Below are 16,981 nucleotides of genomic sequence, written 5' to 3'. Positions count from 1 at the left end.
TATACACATCTTCATATCGCAGTTGTTGGACTGGAATTCCATTATACACATCTTCATATCACAGTTGTTGGACTAGAATTCCATTATATACATCTTCATATCACAGTTCTTGGACTGGAATTCCATTATACACATCTTCATATCACAGTTGTTGGATTGGAATTCCATTATACACATCTTCATATCACAGTTGTTGGATTGGAATTCCATCATACACATCTTCATATCACAGTTGTTGGATTGGAATTCCATTATACACATCTTCATATCACAGTTGTAGGACTGGAATTCCATTATACACATCTTCATATCACAGTTGTTGGACTGGAATTCCATTATACACATCTTCATATCACAGTTGTTGGACTGGAATTCCATTATACACATCTTCATATCACAGTTGTAGGATTGGAATTCCATTATACACATCTTCATATCACAGTTGTTGGACTGGAATTCCATTATACACATCTTCACATCACAGTTGTAGGACTGGAATTCCATTATACACATCTTCATATCACAGTTGTAGGATTGGAATTCCATTATACACATCTTCATATCACAGTTGTTGGATTGGAATTCCATTATACACATCTTCATATCACAGTTGTAGGACTGGAATTCCATTATACACAACTTCATATCACAGTTGTAGGACTGGAATTCCATTATACACAACTTCATATCACAGTTGTTGGATTGGAATTCCATTATACACATCTTCATATCACAGTTGTAGGACTGGAATTCCATTATATATATCTTCATATCACAGTTGTTGGACTAGAATTCCATTATACACATCTTCATATCACAGTTGTTGGACTGGAATTCCATTATACACATCTTCATAATCACAGTTGTTGGATTGGAATTCCATTATACACATCTTCATATCACAGTTGTTGGATTGGAATTCCATTATACACATCTTCATATCACAGTTGTTGGACTGGAATTCCATTATACACATCTTCATATCACAGTTGTTGGACTGGAATTCCATTATACACATCTTCATATCACAGTTGTTGGACTGGAATTCCATTATACACATCTTCATATCACAGTTGTTGGACTAGAATTCCATTATACACATCTTCATATCACAGTTGTTGGACTGGAATTCCATTATACACATCTTCATATCACAGTTGTTGGACTAGAATTCCATTATACACATCTTCATATCACAGTTGTTGGACTGGAATTCCATTATACACATCTTCATAATCACAGTTGTTGGATTGGAATTCCATTATACACATCTTCATATCACAGTTGTAGGACTGGAATTCCATTATACACATCTTCATATCACAGTTGTAGGACTAGAATTCCATTATACACATCTTCATATCACAGTTGTAGGACTGGAATTGCATTATATACATCTTCATATCACAGTTGTTGGACTGGAATTCCATTATACACATCTTCATATCACAGTTGTTGGACTAGAATTCCATTATACACATCTTCATATCACAGTTGTAGGACTGGAATTCCATTATACACATCTTCATAATCACAGTTGTTGGACTGGAATTCTATTATACACATCTTCATATCACAGTTCTTGGACTAGAATTCCATTATACACATCTTCATATCACAGTTGTTGGACTAGAATTCCATTATACACATCTTCATATCACAGTTGTTGGACTGGAATTCCATAATACACATCTTCATATCACAGTTGTTGGACTAGAATTCCATTATACACATCTTCATATCACAGTTGTAGGACTGGAATTCCATTATACACATCTTCATATCACAGTTGTAGGACTGGAATTCCATAATACACATCTTCATATCACAGTTGTAGGACTGGAATTCCATTATACACATCTTCATATCACAGTTGTTGGACTAGAATTCCATTATACACATCTTCATATCACAGTTGTAGGACTGGAATTCCATTATACACATCTTCATATCACAGTTGTTGGACTGGAATTCCATTATACACATCTTCATATCACAGTTGTAGGACTGGAATTCCATTATACACATCTTCATATCACAGTTGTAGGACTGGAATTCCATTATACACATCTTCATATCACAGTTGTAGGACTAGAATTCCATGATACACATCTTCATATCACAGTTGTTGGACTGGAATTCCATTATACACATCTTCATATCACAGTTGTTGGACTAGAATTCCATTATACACATCTTCATATCACAGTTGTTGGACTGGAATTCCATTATACACATCTTCATATCACAGTTGTTGGACTAGAATTCCATTATACACATCTTCATAATCACAGTTGTTGGATTGGAATTCCATTATACACATCTTCATATCACAGTTGTAGGACTGGAATTCCATTATACACATCTTCATATCACAGTTGTAGGACTGGAATTCCATTATACACATCTTCATATCACAGTTGTTGGATTGGAATTCCATTATACACATCTTCATATCACAGTTGTTGGACTGGAATTCCATTATACACATCTTCATATCACAGTTGTTGGACTAGAATTCCATTATACACATCTTCATATCACAGTTGTAGGACTGGAATTCCATTATACACATCTTCATATCACAGTTGTTGGACTGGAATTCCATTATACACATCTTCATATCACAGTTGTTGGACTGGAATTCCATTATACACATCTTCATATCACAGTTGTAGGACTGGAATTCCATTATACACATCTTCATATCACAGTTGTTGGATTGGAATTCCATTATACACATCTTCATATCACAGTTGTAGGATTGGAATTCCATTATACACATCTTCATATCACAGTTGTTGGATTGGAATTCCATTATACACATCTTCATATCACAGTTGTTGGACTAGAATTCCATAATACACATCTTCATATCACAGTTGTTGGACTGGAATTCCATAATACACATCTTCATATCACAGTTGTAGGACTGGAATTCCATTATACACATCTTCATATCACAGTTGTAGGACTGGAATTCCATTATACACATCTTCATATCACAGTTGTAGGACTGGAATTCCATTATACACATCTTCATATCACAGTTGTTGGACTGGAATTCCATTATACACATCTTCATATCACAGTTGTTGGACTAGAATTCCATTATACACATCTTCATATCACAGTTGTTGGACTAGAATTCCATTATACACATCTTCATATCACAGTTGTTGGACTAGAATTCCATTATACACATCTTCATATCACAGTTGTTGGACTGGAATTCCATTATACACATCTTCATATCACAGTTGTAGGACTGGAATTCCATTATACACATCTTCATATCACAGTTGTTGGACTGGAATTCCATTATACACATCTTCATATCACAGTTGTTGGACTAGAATTCCATTATATACATCTTCATATCACAGTTCTTGGACTGGAATTCCATTATACACATCTTCATATCACAGTTGTTGGATTGGAATTCCATTATACACATCTTCATATCACAGTTGTTGGATTGGAATTCCATTATACACATCTTCATATCACAGTTGTAGGACTGGAATTCCATTATACACATCTTCATATCACAGTTGTTGGATTGGAATTCCATTATACACATCTTCATATCACAGTTGTTGGACTGGAATTCCATTATACACATCTTCATATCACAGTTGTAGGATTGGAATTCCATTATACACATCTTCATATCACAGTTGTAGGATTGGAATTCCATTATACACATCTTCATATCACAGTTGTAGGACTGGAATTCCATTATACACATCTTCATATCACAGTTGTAGGACTGGAATTCCATTATACACATCTTCATATCACAGTTGTAGGATTGGAATTCCATTATACACATCTTCATATCACAGTTGTTGGATTGGAATTCCATTATACACATCTTCATATCACAGTTGTAGGACTGGAATTCCATTATACACATCTTCATATCACAGTTGTAGGATTGGAATTCCATTATACACATCTTCATATCACAGTTGTTGGATTGGAATTCCATTATACACATCTTCATATCACAGTTGTAGGACTGGAATTCCATTATATACATCTTCATATCACAGTTGTTGGACTAGAATTCCATTATACACATCTTCATATCACAGTTGTTGGACTGGAATTCCATTATACACATCTTCATAATCACAGTTGTTGGATTGGAATTCCATTATACACATCTTCATAATCACAGTTGTTGGATTGGAATTCCATTATACACATCTTCATATCACAGTTGTTGGACTAGAATTCCATTATACACATCTTCATATCACAGTTGTTGGACTAGAATTCCATTATACACATCTTCATATCACAGTTGTTGGACTGGAATTCCATAATACACATCTTCATATCACAGTTGTTGGACTAGAATTCCATAATACACATCTTCATATCACAGTTGTAGGACTGGAATTCCATTATACACATCTTCATATCACAGTTGTAGGACTGGAATTCCATTATACACATCTTCATATCACAGTTGTAGGACTGGAATTCCATAATACACATCTTCATATCACAGTTGTAGGACTAGAATTCCATTATACACATCTTCATATCACAGTTGTTGGACTGGAATTCCATTATACACATCTTCATATCACAGTTGTTGGACTGGAATTCCATTATACACATCTTCATATCACAGTTGTAGGACTGGAATTCCATTATACACATCTTCATATCACAGTTGTAGGACTGGAATTCCATTATACACATCTTCATATCACAGTTGTAGGACTAGAATTCCATTATACACATCTTCATATCACAGTTGTTGGACTGGAATTCCATGATACACATCTTCATATCACAGTTGTTGGACTAGAATTCCATTATACACATCTTCATATCACAGTTGTTGGACTATAATTCCATTATACACATCTTCATATCACAGTTGTTGGACTGGAATTCCATTATACACATCTTCATATCACAGTTGTTGGACTAGAATTCCATTATACACATCTTCATAATCACAGTTGTTGGATTGGAATTCCATTATACACATCTTCATATCACAGTTGTAGGACTGGAATTCCATTATACACATCTTCATATCACAGTTGTTGGACTAGAATTCCATTATACACATCTTCATATCACAGTTGTAGGACTGGAATTGCATTATATACATCTTCATATCACAGTTGTTGGACTGGAATTCCATTATACACATCTTCATATCACAGTTGTAGGACTGGAATTCCATTATACACATCTTCATATCACAGTTGTTGGACTGGAATTCTATTATACACATCTTCATATCACAGTTGTAGGACTGGAATTCCATTATACACATCTTCATAATCACAGTTGTTGGACTGGAATTCCATTATACACATCTTCATAATCACAGTTGTTGGACTGGAATTCCATTATATACATCTTCATATCACAGTTCTTGGACTGGAATTGCATTATATACATCTTCATAATCACAGTTGTTGGACTGGAATTCCATTGTATACATCTTCATATCACAGTTCTTGGACTGGAATTGCATTATATACATCTTCATATCACAGTTGTTGGACTGGAATTCCATTATACACATCTTCATATCACAGTTGTTGGACTGGAATTCCATTATACACATCTTCATATCACAGTTGTAGGACTGGAATTCCATTATACACATCTTCATAATCACAGTTGTTGGACTGGAATTCCATTATACACATCTTCATATCACAGTTGTAGGACTGGAATTCCATTATACACATCTTCATATCACAGTTGTTGGACTGGAATTCCATTATACACATCTTCATATCACAGTTGTAGGACTGGAATTCCATTATACACATCTTCATAATCACAGTTGTTGGACTGGAATTCCATTATACACATCTTCATATCACAGTTGTAGGACTAGAATTCCATTACACACATCTTCATAATCACAGTTGTTGGACTGGAATTCCATGATACACATCTTCATATCACAGTTGTTGGACTAGAATTCCATTATACACATCTTCATATCACAGTTGTTGGACTGGAATTCCATTATACACATCTTCATATCACAGTTGTTGGACTAGAATTCCATTATACACATCTTCATATCACAGTTGTTGGACTGGAATTCCATTATACACATCTTCATATCACAGTTGTTGGACTAGAATTCCATTATACACATCTTCATAATCATAGTTGTTGGATTGGAATTCCATTATACACATCTTCATATCACAGTTGTAGGACTGGAATTCCATTATACACATCTTCATATCACAGTTGTTGGACTGGAATTCCATGATACACATCTTCATATCACAGTTGTTGGACTAGAATTCCATTATACACATCTTCATATCACAGTTGTTGGACTAGAATTCCATTATACACATCTTCATATCACAGTTGTTGGACTGGAATTCCATTATACACATCTTCATATCACAGTTGTTGGACTAGAATTCCATTATACACATCTTCATAATCATAGTTGTTGGATTGGAATTCCATTATACACATCTTCATATCACAGTTGTAGGACTGGAATTCCATTATACACATCTTCATATCACAGTTGTTGGACTAGAATTCCATTATACACATCTTCATATCACAGTTGTAGGACTGGTATTCCATTATACACATCTTCATATCACAGTTGTTGGACTAGAATTCCATGATACACATCTTCATATCACAGTTGTTGGACTACAATTCCATTATACACATCTTCATAATCACAGTTGTTGGACTGGAATTCCATTATACACATCTTCATATCACAGTTGTAGGACTGGAATGCCATTATACACATCTTCATATCACAGTTGTAGGACTGGAATTCCATTATACACATCTTCATATCACAGTTGTTGGACTGGAATTCCATTATACACATCTTCATATCACAGTTGTTGGATTGGAATTCCATTATACACATCTTCATATCACAGTTGTTGGACTGGAATTCCATTATACACATCTTCATATCACAGTTGTTGGACTGGAATTCCATTATACACATCTTCATATCACAGTTGTTGGACTGGAATTCCATTATACACATCTTCATATCACAGTTGTTGGATGGATCATGAAGCCATTGTTGGTACATTTTAATGGAGATTTGCAAATGGTATCGACTGCATGTACCTCTTGGACCTGTGGTCTTGGGCAGACCTTCCCTGCTTTCTCATTCTCCATTGTGGAGTTACTAATGGCAATGGCATACAGCACAGACGACACACCTCACTTGGTCCATGTTACCTTGCCACTTTCGCTGTCCTACTTTCGGTCACACCTAGGGTGCGGATCCCACGGATACTCTCCATGGCTGTGTCACCATCTCAAATTGCCTGTAATAACGCCTGTTAATTGCCCGGTGTCACACCAAATGGTTACTCTCTTTTGCTCATCCCATAATTGGTTAACATTTATTATTGTGCTTTTGAAAAAGAAACAAGTTAAGATGTCATCAATTTGCTCCTTTCGCCTTTATAGACAGAAATGGAAAGTAACAATTCATTATGCTACCCTTATCGCTATCTTGTTACACGTTTGACATAAAAATTGCTGGTGGATGAAGATTCAACAGGTTAGGAAATTTGGAATCTTCTTTTTTTTTCATGCAACTTGTATTTTGCTGCTAAACAAGAAGATTCAGATGATCCAACACCTCTAGAACAGACAGCGCCCGTCCTGTGATGTGAGCCAAGCTGATGGAAGTTATGGAGGTGGTTCAGCCTCCTCTATATGTAAGCTCTCTATTAGCAAGACTTTTTTTCTTGCCCATATTGGGGCATTTTCTTCTTTTTTGGGGAGTTGTGGAGCGAGAAGGAGGGTTCAATTGGAATTATCCTAACTATATAACCACAATGGGAATAAACCAAGCTGTATAACCACAACTGGAATAATCCGAGCTGTATAACCACAACTGCAATAATCCGTGCTGAATAACCACATTTGTAATAATCCGAGCTGTATAACCACATTTGGAATAATCCGAGCTGTATAATCACATTTGGAATAATCCGAGCTGTATAACCACAACTGGAACTAGAACGGCACTCAGTGGAGAGCATACCCCCGCCTGGTTGGCCATATCACTCAATGGTGAAGAATCACTTAAAAAATTATACTAGCTGGATCTGGATCTGGATTAGGATCTTCACCAAAATTGCATCGATTCTTCCTTGTCACACATACAACCTGTCCACCAAGTTTCGTCCAAATCCGTCCATAACTTTTTGAGCTATCCCGCTATGTATCGTTTTTGGCCCGATCTCCCAATGGTGAAGAATCACTTTAACAATTCCAGTAGCCGGATCCGAATCCGGATCTTCACCAAAATCTAATCATTTCTTCGTTGTCACAAACGCTACATCTCTGCCAAATTTCGTCCCAATCCGTCCACAAATTTTTGAGATATTTTGTTCGCAAATAAACAGACAAACAGACAGACTCGGCTGGTGGTGGAGACAGAGGTGAAAACATAACCTCCATCAACCTTGGGTGGCGGAGGTAATTATCCGAGCTGTATAACCACAACTGGAATAATCCGAGCTGAATAACTACAACTGGAATAATCTGAGCTGTACAATCGCAATTGGAATTATCCGAGCTGTATAACCACAATTGGAATTATCCGAGCTGTATAACCACAATTGGAATTATCCGAGCTGTATAACCACAATTGGAATTATCCGAGCTGTATAACCACAATTGGAATTATCCGAGCTGTATAACCACAATTGGAATTATCCGAGCTGTATAACCACAATTGAAATTATCCGAGCTGTATAACCACAATTGGAATTATCCGAGCTGTATAACCACAATTGGAATTATCCGAGCTGTATAACCACAATTGGAATTATCCGAGCTGTATAACCACAATTGGAATTATCCGAGCTGTATAGCCACAATTGGAATTATCCGAGCTGTATAACCACAATTGGAATTATCCGAGCTGTATAACCACAATTGGAATTATCCGAGCTGTATAACCACAATTGGAATTATCCGAGCTGTATAACCACAATTGGAATTATCCGAGCTGTATAACCACAATTGGAATTATCCGAGCTGTATAACCACAATTGGAATTATCCGAGCTGTATAACCACAATTGGAATTATCCGAGCTGTATAACCACAATTGGAATTATCCGAGCTGTATAACCACAATTGGAATTATCCGAGCTGTATAACCACAATTGGAATTATCCGAGCTGTATAACCACAATTGGAATTATCAGAGCTGAATATCCACAATTTGAATTATCCGAGCTGTATAATCGCAATTGGAATTATCAGAGCTGAATATCCACAATTGGAATTATCCGAGCTGTATAATCGCAATTGGAATTATCAGAGCTGAATATCCACAATTTGAATTATCCGAGCTGTAATACCACAATTGGGATTATCAGAGCTGAATATCCACAATTTGAATTATCCGAGCTGTAATACCACAATTGGGATTATCTAGATACACATTTGGAATAATCCGAGCTGTCTAACCACATTTGGAATAATCCGAGCTGTATAACCACAATTGGAATTATCAGAGATCTATAGCCACAGTTGTAATTATCCGAGCTGTACAGCCACAATTTGAATTATCCGAGCTGTAATACCACAATTGGGATTATCTAGATACACATTTGGAATAATCCGAGCTGTCTAACCGCATTTGGAATAATCCGAGCTGTATAACCACAATTGGAATTATCAGAGATCTATAGCCACAGTTGTAATTATCCGAGCTGTACAGCCACAATTTGAATTATCCGAGCTGTAATACCACAATTGGGATAATCTAGATACACATTTGGAATAATCCGAGCTGTCTAACCACATTTGGAATAATCCGAGCTGTATAACCACAATTGGAATTATCAGAGATGTATAGCCACAATTGTAATTATCCGAGCTGTCCAGCCACAATTTGAATTATCCGAGCTGTAATACCACAATTGGGATTATCTAGATACACATTTGGAATAATCCGAGCTGTCTAACCACATTTGGAATAATCTGAGCTGTATATCCACAATTGGAATTATCAGAGATGTATAGCCACAATTGGAATTATCTGAGCTGTATAACCACAATTGGAATTATCTGAGCTATCTAACCACAATTGGAACTATCCGAGCTATATAACCACAATTGGAACTATCCGAGCTATATAATCACGATGTATTATATATGCACATAAGCAGTACTCGTGTTTTCGTTTAATGTCCGTAACCCGGGTTATTTTTATTTTTGGGAGCGATCAAGGCAGTGGTTTGTTGCCTATACACCACCCAGAGTGTTGCATGCCTGGAACAAGATCGCCCGTGGGACAGGTACTCTGTCTGCTATGGTATTAATAATCATAAAGATAATAACATGACATTCCCTCCTCCTCCTCCTCCTCCTCCTCCTCCCCCTCCTCCCCCTGTGGATGCTCCCGTAGGGTGTGTGTGCTTCTGGTATGTCTGATTACCTTTGCCATCAAAGGTGGATGGAGGTTATGTTTTCACCCCTGTCTGTCTGTTTGTCCGTTTGTCTGTCCGTTTATGAACAAAATATCTCAAAAAGTTGTGGACGGATTCGGACGAAATTTGGCAGAGATGTAGCATATGTGACAAGGACGAAATGATTAGATTTTGGTGAAGATCCGGATTCGGATTCGGCTACTGGACTTTTTCAAGTGAATCTTCACCATTGGGAGATAGAGCCAAAAACTATACATAGCAGGATATCTCAAGAAGTTGTGGATGGATTTGGACGAAACTTGTTGGACATGTTGTGTGTGTGACAAGGAAGAAACGAGTCAATTTTGGTGAAGATCCGGATCCTGATCCAGGTAGTAGAATTTTTTAAAGTGATTCTTCACCATTGAGTGATATGGCCAACCAGGTGGAGGTATGCTCTCTACTGAGTGCCGTTCTAGTTAATCATTGTTATTAGTCCCCTACCGGTGTACACCGGAGGGGGCTATAGGTTTGCACGCCGTCCCTCCGTCTGTCAGTCCGTCAGTCCGTCAGTCCGTCAGTCCGTCACGCAAAGAACAGTTTTCCGGACTTTTTTTCTAAACTCTAAATGCTAATGATTTCAAACTTGGCACATCGTTTCCTCATGATAGGTTACAGGTCAAGTTCGAACTTCACGACGTTTCGATCATTTTTGACAAAGTTATGGCACTTTGAACTTTGGGAATTCTGATAATTCTGATGATCCTTAACTCAGTGCCATTTTAAGTTTTAATTTCCTTTAAAAAACAATTTCTCTGCAATAATAGGACCGATTGAGATAAAATTTTCACCATATGATGGACTCGGTCTGTAGAATATTTTAATCGTAATTATGACGTCACAGGTCACGTGGTTCGATCGCCATCTTGTTTTTCGTGAAAACACGAAAACCCCTTTTTCGCTGCAACGGCTGAACAGATCGAGGCCAACCTTTGCAGGCAGAATCGCATAACCTTGATGAACAAAAAAGTCAGCGAGCATGACGTCATGCGTCACATGGTTTCAGAGTTATGACGTTTTTAAGCATGAACCTTTAAAACCGAGCCCCTCCCTCATTTTTGATCAAATCGAGGGGAAACTTCACAGGTCTGTTCAGCATGTCAGTCTACTAAAATGTCCTTTTGGAATTTGCGATAGGTCATGTGGTTTGGCAGATATTGTTAATTAAACGAAAAAAAAACAAAAAAAAACGGATATCTCTTGAATCGCTAGTACCTCAGACCGTGAGTTGGTAATGATATAATTCACACAGTGCAATACGTGCAGGCTGCTCCACGGAGCGACCTTGCGGGCTTATCAACGAGGCGAGGCGTGACACACATGTGTCTCAGCATACCTCAGATCAAGTTTGAAAACCAGCATTAACCGTGCATAAAGTTGCATATTCGATCATTTTTGACAAAGTTATGGCACTTTGAACTTTAGTAGGGGACGTGTATTGCAGCGCAATACTCAGAATGCTTGTTGAATAAAAATTATTTTGTGCAAATGGGTGAGCAACTGAAGTGTTAGTCTCAAATCGTTCAAGCCAATGATAATTATGAGCTTCATGTGACCTGCTCCTCACTCCCTCACCATCGTTGCACACATTTGATGGGCCAAGAAGGAAACTAACTTTCATTTGTATGAATAATAAATATAACATGTTGAGTTTCCTATACTTTCCTAGTGTCCTGCAAAAATTCCTTTTCCATTCACTTTCACTAACGTTCAGCTCTTGTTCATCTTTTCTCCCATCATCGGTGTAGCTTCTCCAGCTGGATGGAATAGCGCGCCTCGTCGAGGTATTGGAACGTCACCATGATGCCGACGTGCAGGCCAGCGTGTGCGGAGCTTTGCGGAATGCCGTCTTTGAAGATCGGGAGAATAAACGAGCCTTGCATGATGCCAATGGCATTGAGGCCCTGGGGAATGTCCTCAAACGGTCAGACAACAAGGAAGTTCTTCGCCAGGCCACTGGTACGTCCGCTTGTTCATTGTGATGTAATTGTCCACTCTTAAATAGTTACAGTATTTGTTTCTTTTTAAAAAATTGACATCAAGTGTTAAATCCACTCGCACTGAGCTGTATGCTCCACAAATGTTTTGAGGCGGTCCGCTCTTGGGTAAGTCCCTTTAGATCTGCATGTGCACCATTCCCATAATGATCAGCCATTTTGGTGCTGGTACTGGATTTTCACAAAGGATCCTGAAGTCCTTCTCTAATACCAGTCTCTACTCTTCAGTGTGTCCCACTATTGGGATTCTCGTTATAATCTCCACCCAGGGACATTTTCCAAACTCTGTGAAAGTCGTGGACCAGTGGCATTTAAGTAATGTCGATGGGCCTTTGTGCTCTTCCTGTTTATCCAAAATTAAATATGAGTTCCCTTACAAGGAACTTCAATGAGGCATTTTTGGCCCATCAAAGCCTGCACAATGATCGCCAACCTATGGTTGTTTGTCCTTTCTCTATTATTTTTAAACACTGCTCTCGCACCTTCTTGCCATGTGGTCATACATTCTAAGTTTGGTGAATTTCTGCACAACTGTTTAGGAGGAGATAGTGTGACAGATGGATGCAAAGCTTGCTAAAGGATACCTGCATGATACAACCTAGGACAGTAACAAAAAGCGCACTTGTAGCTCAGCAATACTTTGTTGGCCGAGGAAGGTTCCTTCCAATTGAAAATTATTTTTTAAATCTCAGAAAAAGAAACGCTTTCTCATCTTTCTATATTTGAACTGATTTATTAGTCCCGTACCGGTGTACACCGGAGGGGACTATAGGTTTGCACTACGTCCCTCCCTCTGTCAGTCAGTCAGTCTGTCAGTCTGTCCGTCCGTCACGCAAAGAACAGTTTTCCGGACTTTTTTTCTAAACTCTTAATGCTAATGATTTCAAACTTGGTACATGGTTTCCTCATGATAAGTTACAGATCAAGTTCGAACTTCATGATGTTTCGATCATTTTTGACAAAGTTATGGCACTTTGAACTTTGGTAATTTCCCCAACAGTTTTCCGGTCGACAGACTGCCGGTAGGGGACATGTATTGCAGCGCAATACTCAGAATGCTTGTTTATTTTAACCCCAGCCTCCACTCCAACCTCCTTGAGCAAACAGTGTGAAATGTGGTTGTCTCGAGGCCGGTCTAGAAAGACTAGTAAAGTTTCCTCCAAATTTACAGATTAATCGCACCCAGATTCTCAATTGTTACTTTCCATGTACTGCTGAACTCGTCAAAACGTTTCTCTCATCATACTATCCACCTTTCATCTTTCAGGTGCCCTGTGGAACCTTTCGTCGTGCGAGGAACTCAAAGAACCACTTCTTCTGGACGTTCTGGAGCCTCTGGTACAACATGCAATAGCTCCCAAATCAAAATCCAAGTCTGACACAAAACTCGACAGCGGAGTAGATCCCGAGGTGTTCTACAATGCAACGGGTTGCCTGAGGTGGTTATCTTCTATCTATAATTCCAGTAATCTCTGTATGTGTGTGTGTCTGTGTGTTTGTCTGTGTGTTTGTCTGTGACCGCTGTTTCTCGACAACTACCGGTCCGATATACTTGAAACTTGCCAGGTATATTGCTGGGGACCCGAGGATGTGCCTTTTCAAGGTTTGAAATTAATCGGACAAGTGGTTCCCAAGGTATGGTCACCGTACTCGCAAGCCGTTCGCTTTGGCTTTGCGAATGGACCAAACCATTTCATGTAAATAGAGGGGGGGGGTTCTACCGTACTCGCAAGCCGTTCGCTTTGGCTTTGCGAATGGACCAAACCATTTCATGTAAATAGAGGGGGGGGGGGGGGGTTCTGTGGTCGTTACTGCCACGTGGTTTCAAAGTTTTTTTTTGTTGTTGTTGTTTGCACGCATGTTTTTTTGCACCCACGTACGGGCATGCCCTAGTAAAGAAGAATTTGAACACGAGACATAAATAATCTTATCATTTTCTACCTATGTCATCTATGTTTTGTTTTTTTTCTGAAGGAAATCACATGTAGGATAAGGACATTGGGACATATCAGTGTAATTTAACATGAACTAGAAGGCATTACCACCCTCCGGGCAGGAGTACCCTTCTCGGCCCACCTATGGTGGGCAATGTGCTGCGGCACATTCATGGAAATGCACTTTATAATTTTTGAAAGAAATTTTATTGGTCAAAACATATCATGCTGCATGTCATAATTTTGAGAAAATTCCATTATATTACGAAGAAGATAAAGGAAGATGATTTGCAATACCGGGTACCACCAAAGGTGGCGCCATTTCTAACACGTGCACACACACACACACACACACACACACACACACACACACACACACACACACACACACAAAGAAATTACAAGGACATTGGTAGACAATGAACAACTTGAATGGTTAATGGGAAGAATGGAACCTTGAATCCCAGCGCAATGCCAAGTACTCAGACGGGGAACACTAAATGGGAACATCAGTGCAAGATCGACACTTCGATGATTCCATGTGGTTACACACAAACTTAATCCATCACCTTTGGCTTATATGTTAGAATGTTTCCGATTTATGATCAAACCAGGTACACCAGCACGACATCAGCATCATACAAAATAGATTTATAAGGCAAAATTAGGTTATTTTAAAGTTTCAATATGAATTCTGATCAAGATGAACATTTATGGCCTTTGTATATTGACTGAATGCAATTTTGTTTTTATTTTGCATTCAGGAACTTGAGCTCTAAAGGCGAAAAGGCCCGTAAGATGATGCGAGGCGAGCCTGAGCTGGTACCTACTCTGGCCAAGTACACACAAAACGCCGTGAATGACACAAGGCACACACTCAAGGTGAATGACTTGTTTTGGGCCTACCCTTTAATCCTATGCTCAGTTCTGAGGACCCTTATGATACTGTTTGGATTTTTTTTTCTTCCCCTTTTGCATCCACATTGATGTCTCATGGCAGCTTTGCTTATCTGGAAGCTACGAGAACATTCTTGATGTGATGTACTGTACCTAGTCAAGTCATTCTGTGCAACTTCAGTAACACCCAGGGTTGTGATCTGCACAGAGCGGAAGCAGGCAGGACCGCCGTGCGGGGACGCTGGAGAACTGTGTGTGCACATTGCGGAACTTATCTTATCAGCTCAGAGACGAGGTGCCAGCACGATACAACGGCTACCTAGCTGAGCCCCCGTCATACCCCACGCGTGATATGGGGCAAGATGAGTCTATGACACCCGGATGCTTCAGCAGCAAAGCTAGCAAGGCTAATCGATCGGTGGGTCATTAATTGATTACCTGCATAAAATTCGAAACAGGTATTATAAAGTAGCATTGGCTACACTACAGTCTGACCGATTGTTCCTGCCGCAGTTTGACTATGATTCTTACGCTCCATTTGCTCCGGCTGAACCGGACCCCGACGGGATGGAGTGGCTGTGGCACCCGGAGATGGCCAAGACATACATGGACCTTCTGTCTAAGAGCAGGGACAACGTGGTTGTGGAGGCTACGGCAGGAGCTTTACAGAACCTCACCACAGGAAACTCCAAGGTGTGTCTTTGTCTCACGTTTACATCCAATGCTTTCAGTAAGATGGCGTCGTGGTTAAGTCTTTGCTTTTACACAGGAGAACGCGCAGGTTTGTCATAAGGTTACATTCGGAAATGTGAAAACCAGACTCGCTTGCTTCCTCGAGGATACGAGCTTTCCAGGTCATTGGTAGTTTTGACCTTTTCATTCATGGATTTTGACCTTTTTGACCTTTGACCTTTTTTTTGACCTTGAATTTGACCTTTTCATCCCTCAATATTAACGTTTAAAAAATGCTCTTCAAAATGTGTTTTGGCAGACTGAAAATTCATGTACCGTCATCACAATTAACAAGAAGTAATGGTGTCTGGTCGGATTGAGACGTTTTCCTCATTGTTCACGTGTTAATGAGGACCACACGTTGCACAAAAAATACATCACAAAACAAATACACCAAATGCTTTTGGTCTACAAAACCTACAAAACCTTTAATGTGCTACAACACCGTCAGGCTTGTCCAGCTGTCCCCTTAATATAGATAAAATTGAAAGAATTGTGGACATTGGCACCAGAATGGATGTAAACCATGTCTGAAACGATGTAAACAAGAGACATAAAATGTGGACATTAATGTTTTCATGAAGAGTCTTGCATCGGGGTATTGTACTCGGTATCTCTAAGGTGCTACAAAGACGCAATATTTAAACGGAAAGCGTTGTGGAGCTCGAACCCGTGTGTTCCCAGGCTTTTCACGATACACGTACAAACCGCTTCGATGTTGATAAACTAAGTAATCGCATGATGGTGGCTTCGGCACCTCTGCTCAGATTTCTTCAAATCTCCATCTCCCAGAACTATAGAGACTAGAACGCCACTCAGTAGAGCGCATACTCCCGCCGCGGGTCAAGTTGGAATAGTACGATTTCACAAAAGTTTGAGGGAGTAGTTCAGTGACAACACAAGACAAGACAACACAAGACAAC

General features: G+C 39.0%; 1 protein-coding gene across 1 annotated transcript in view; it reads left to right on the top strand.

The window, feature by feature from the left end:
• The window catches only part of LOC137432326 (plakophilin-1), a 51,942-nt gene that overhangs the window by 23,241 nt on the left and 11,720 nt on the right, over window positions 1-16,981 (top strand). Inside the window, exons 5-9 of the mRNA XM_078769122.1 lie at window positions 12,247-12,457; window positions 13,763-13,934; window positions 15,194-15,311; window positions 15,535-15,744; window positions 15,840-16,019. Coding sequence (XP_078625248.1) covers window positions 12,247-12,457; window positions 13,763-13,934; window positions 15,194-15,311; window positions 15,535-15,744; window positions 15,840-16,019 — 891 coding nt within the window. The remainder of the gene's footprint in view (window positions 1-12,246; window positions 12,458-13,762; window positions 13,935-15,193; window positions 15,312-15,534; window positions 15,745-15,839; window positions 16,020-16,981) is intronic.

Source organism: Myxine glutinosa, unplaced genomic scaffold, assembly GCF_964187855.1.
Source record: "Myxine glutinosa unplaced genomic scaffold, kmMyxGlut1.1 SCAFFOLD_1248, whole genome shotgun sequence".
NCBI classification, from domain to species: Eukaryota; Metazoa; Chordata; class Myxini; order Myxiniformes; family Myxinidae; genus Myxine; species Myxine glutinosa.
This window is presented reverse-complemented; position numbering and strand designations above follow the sequence as displayed.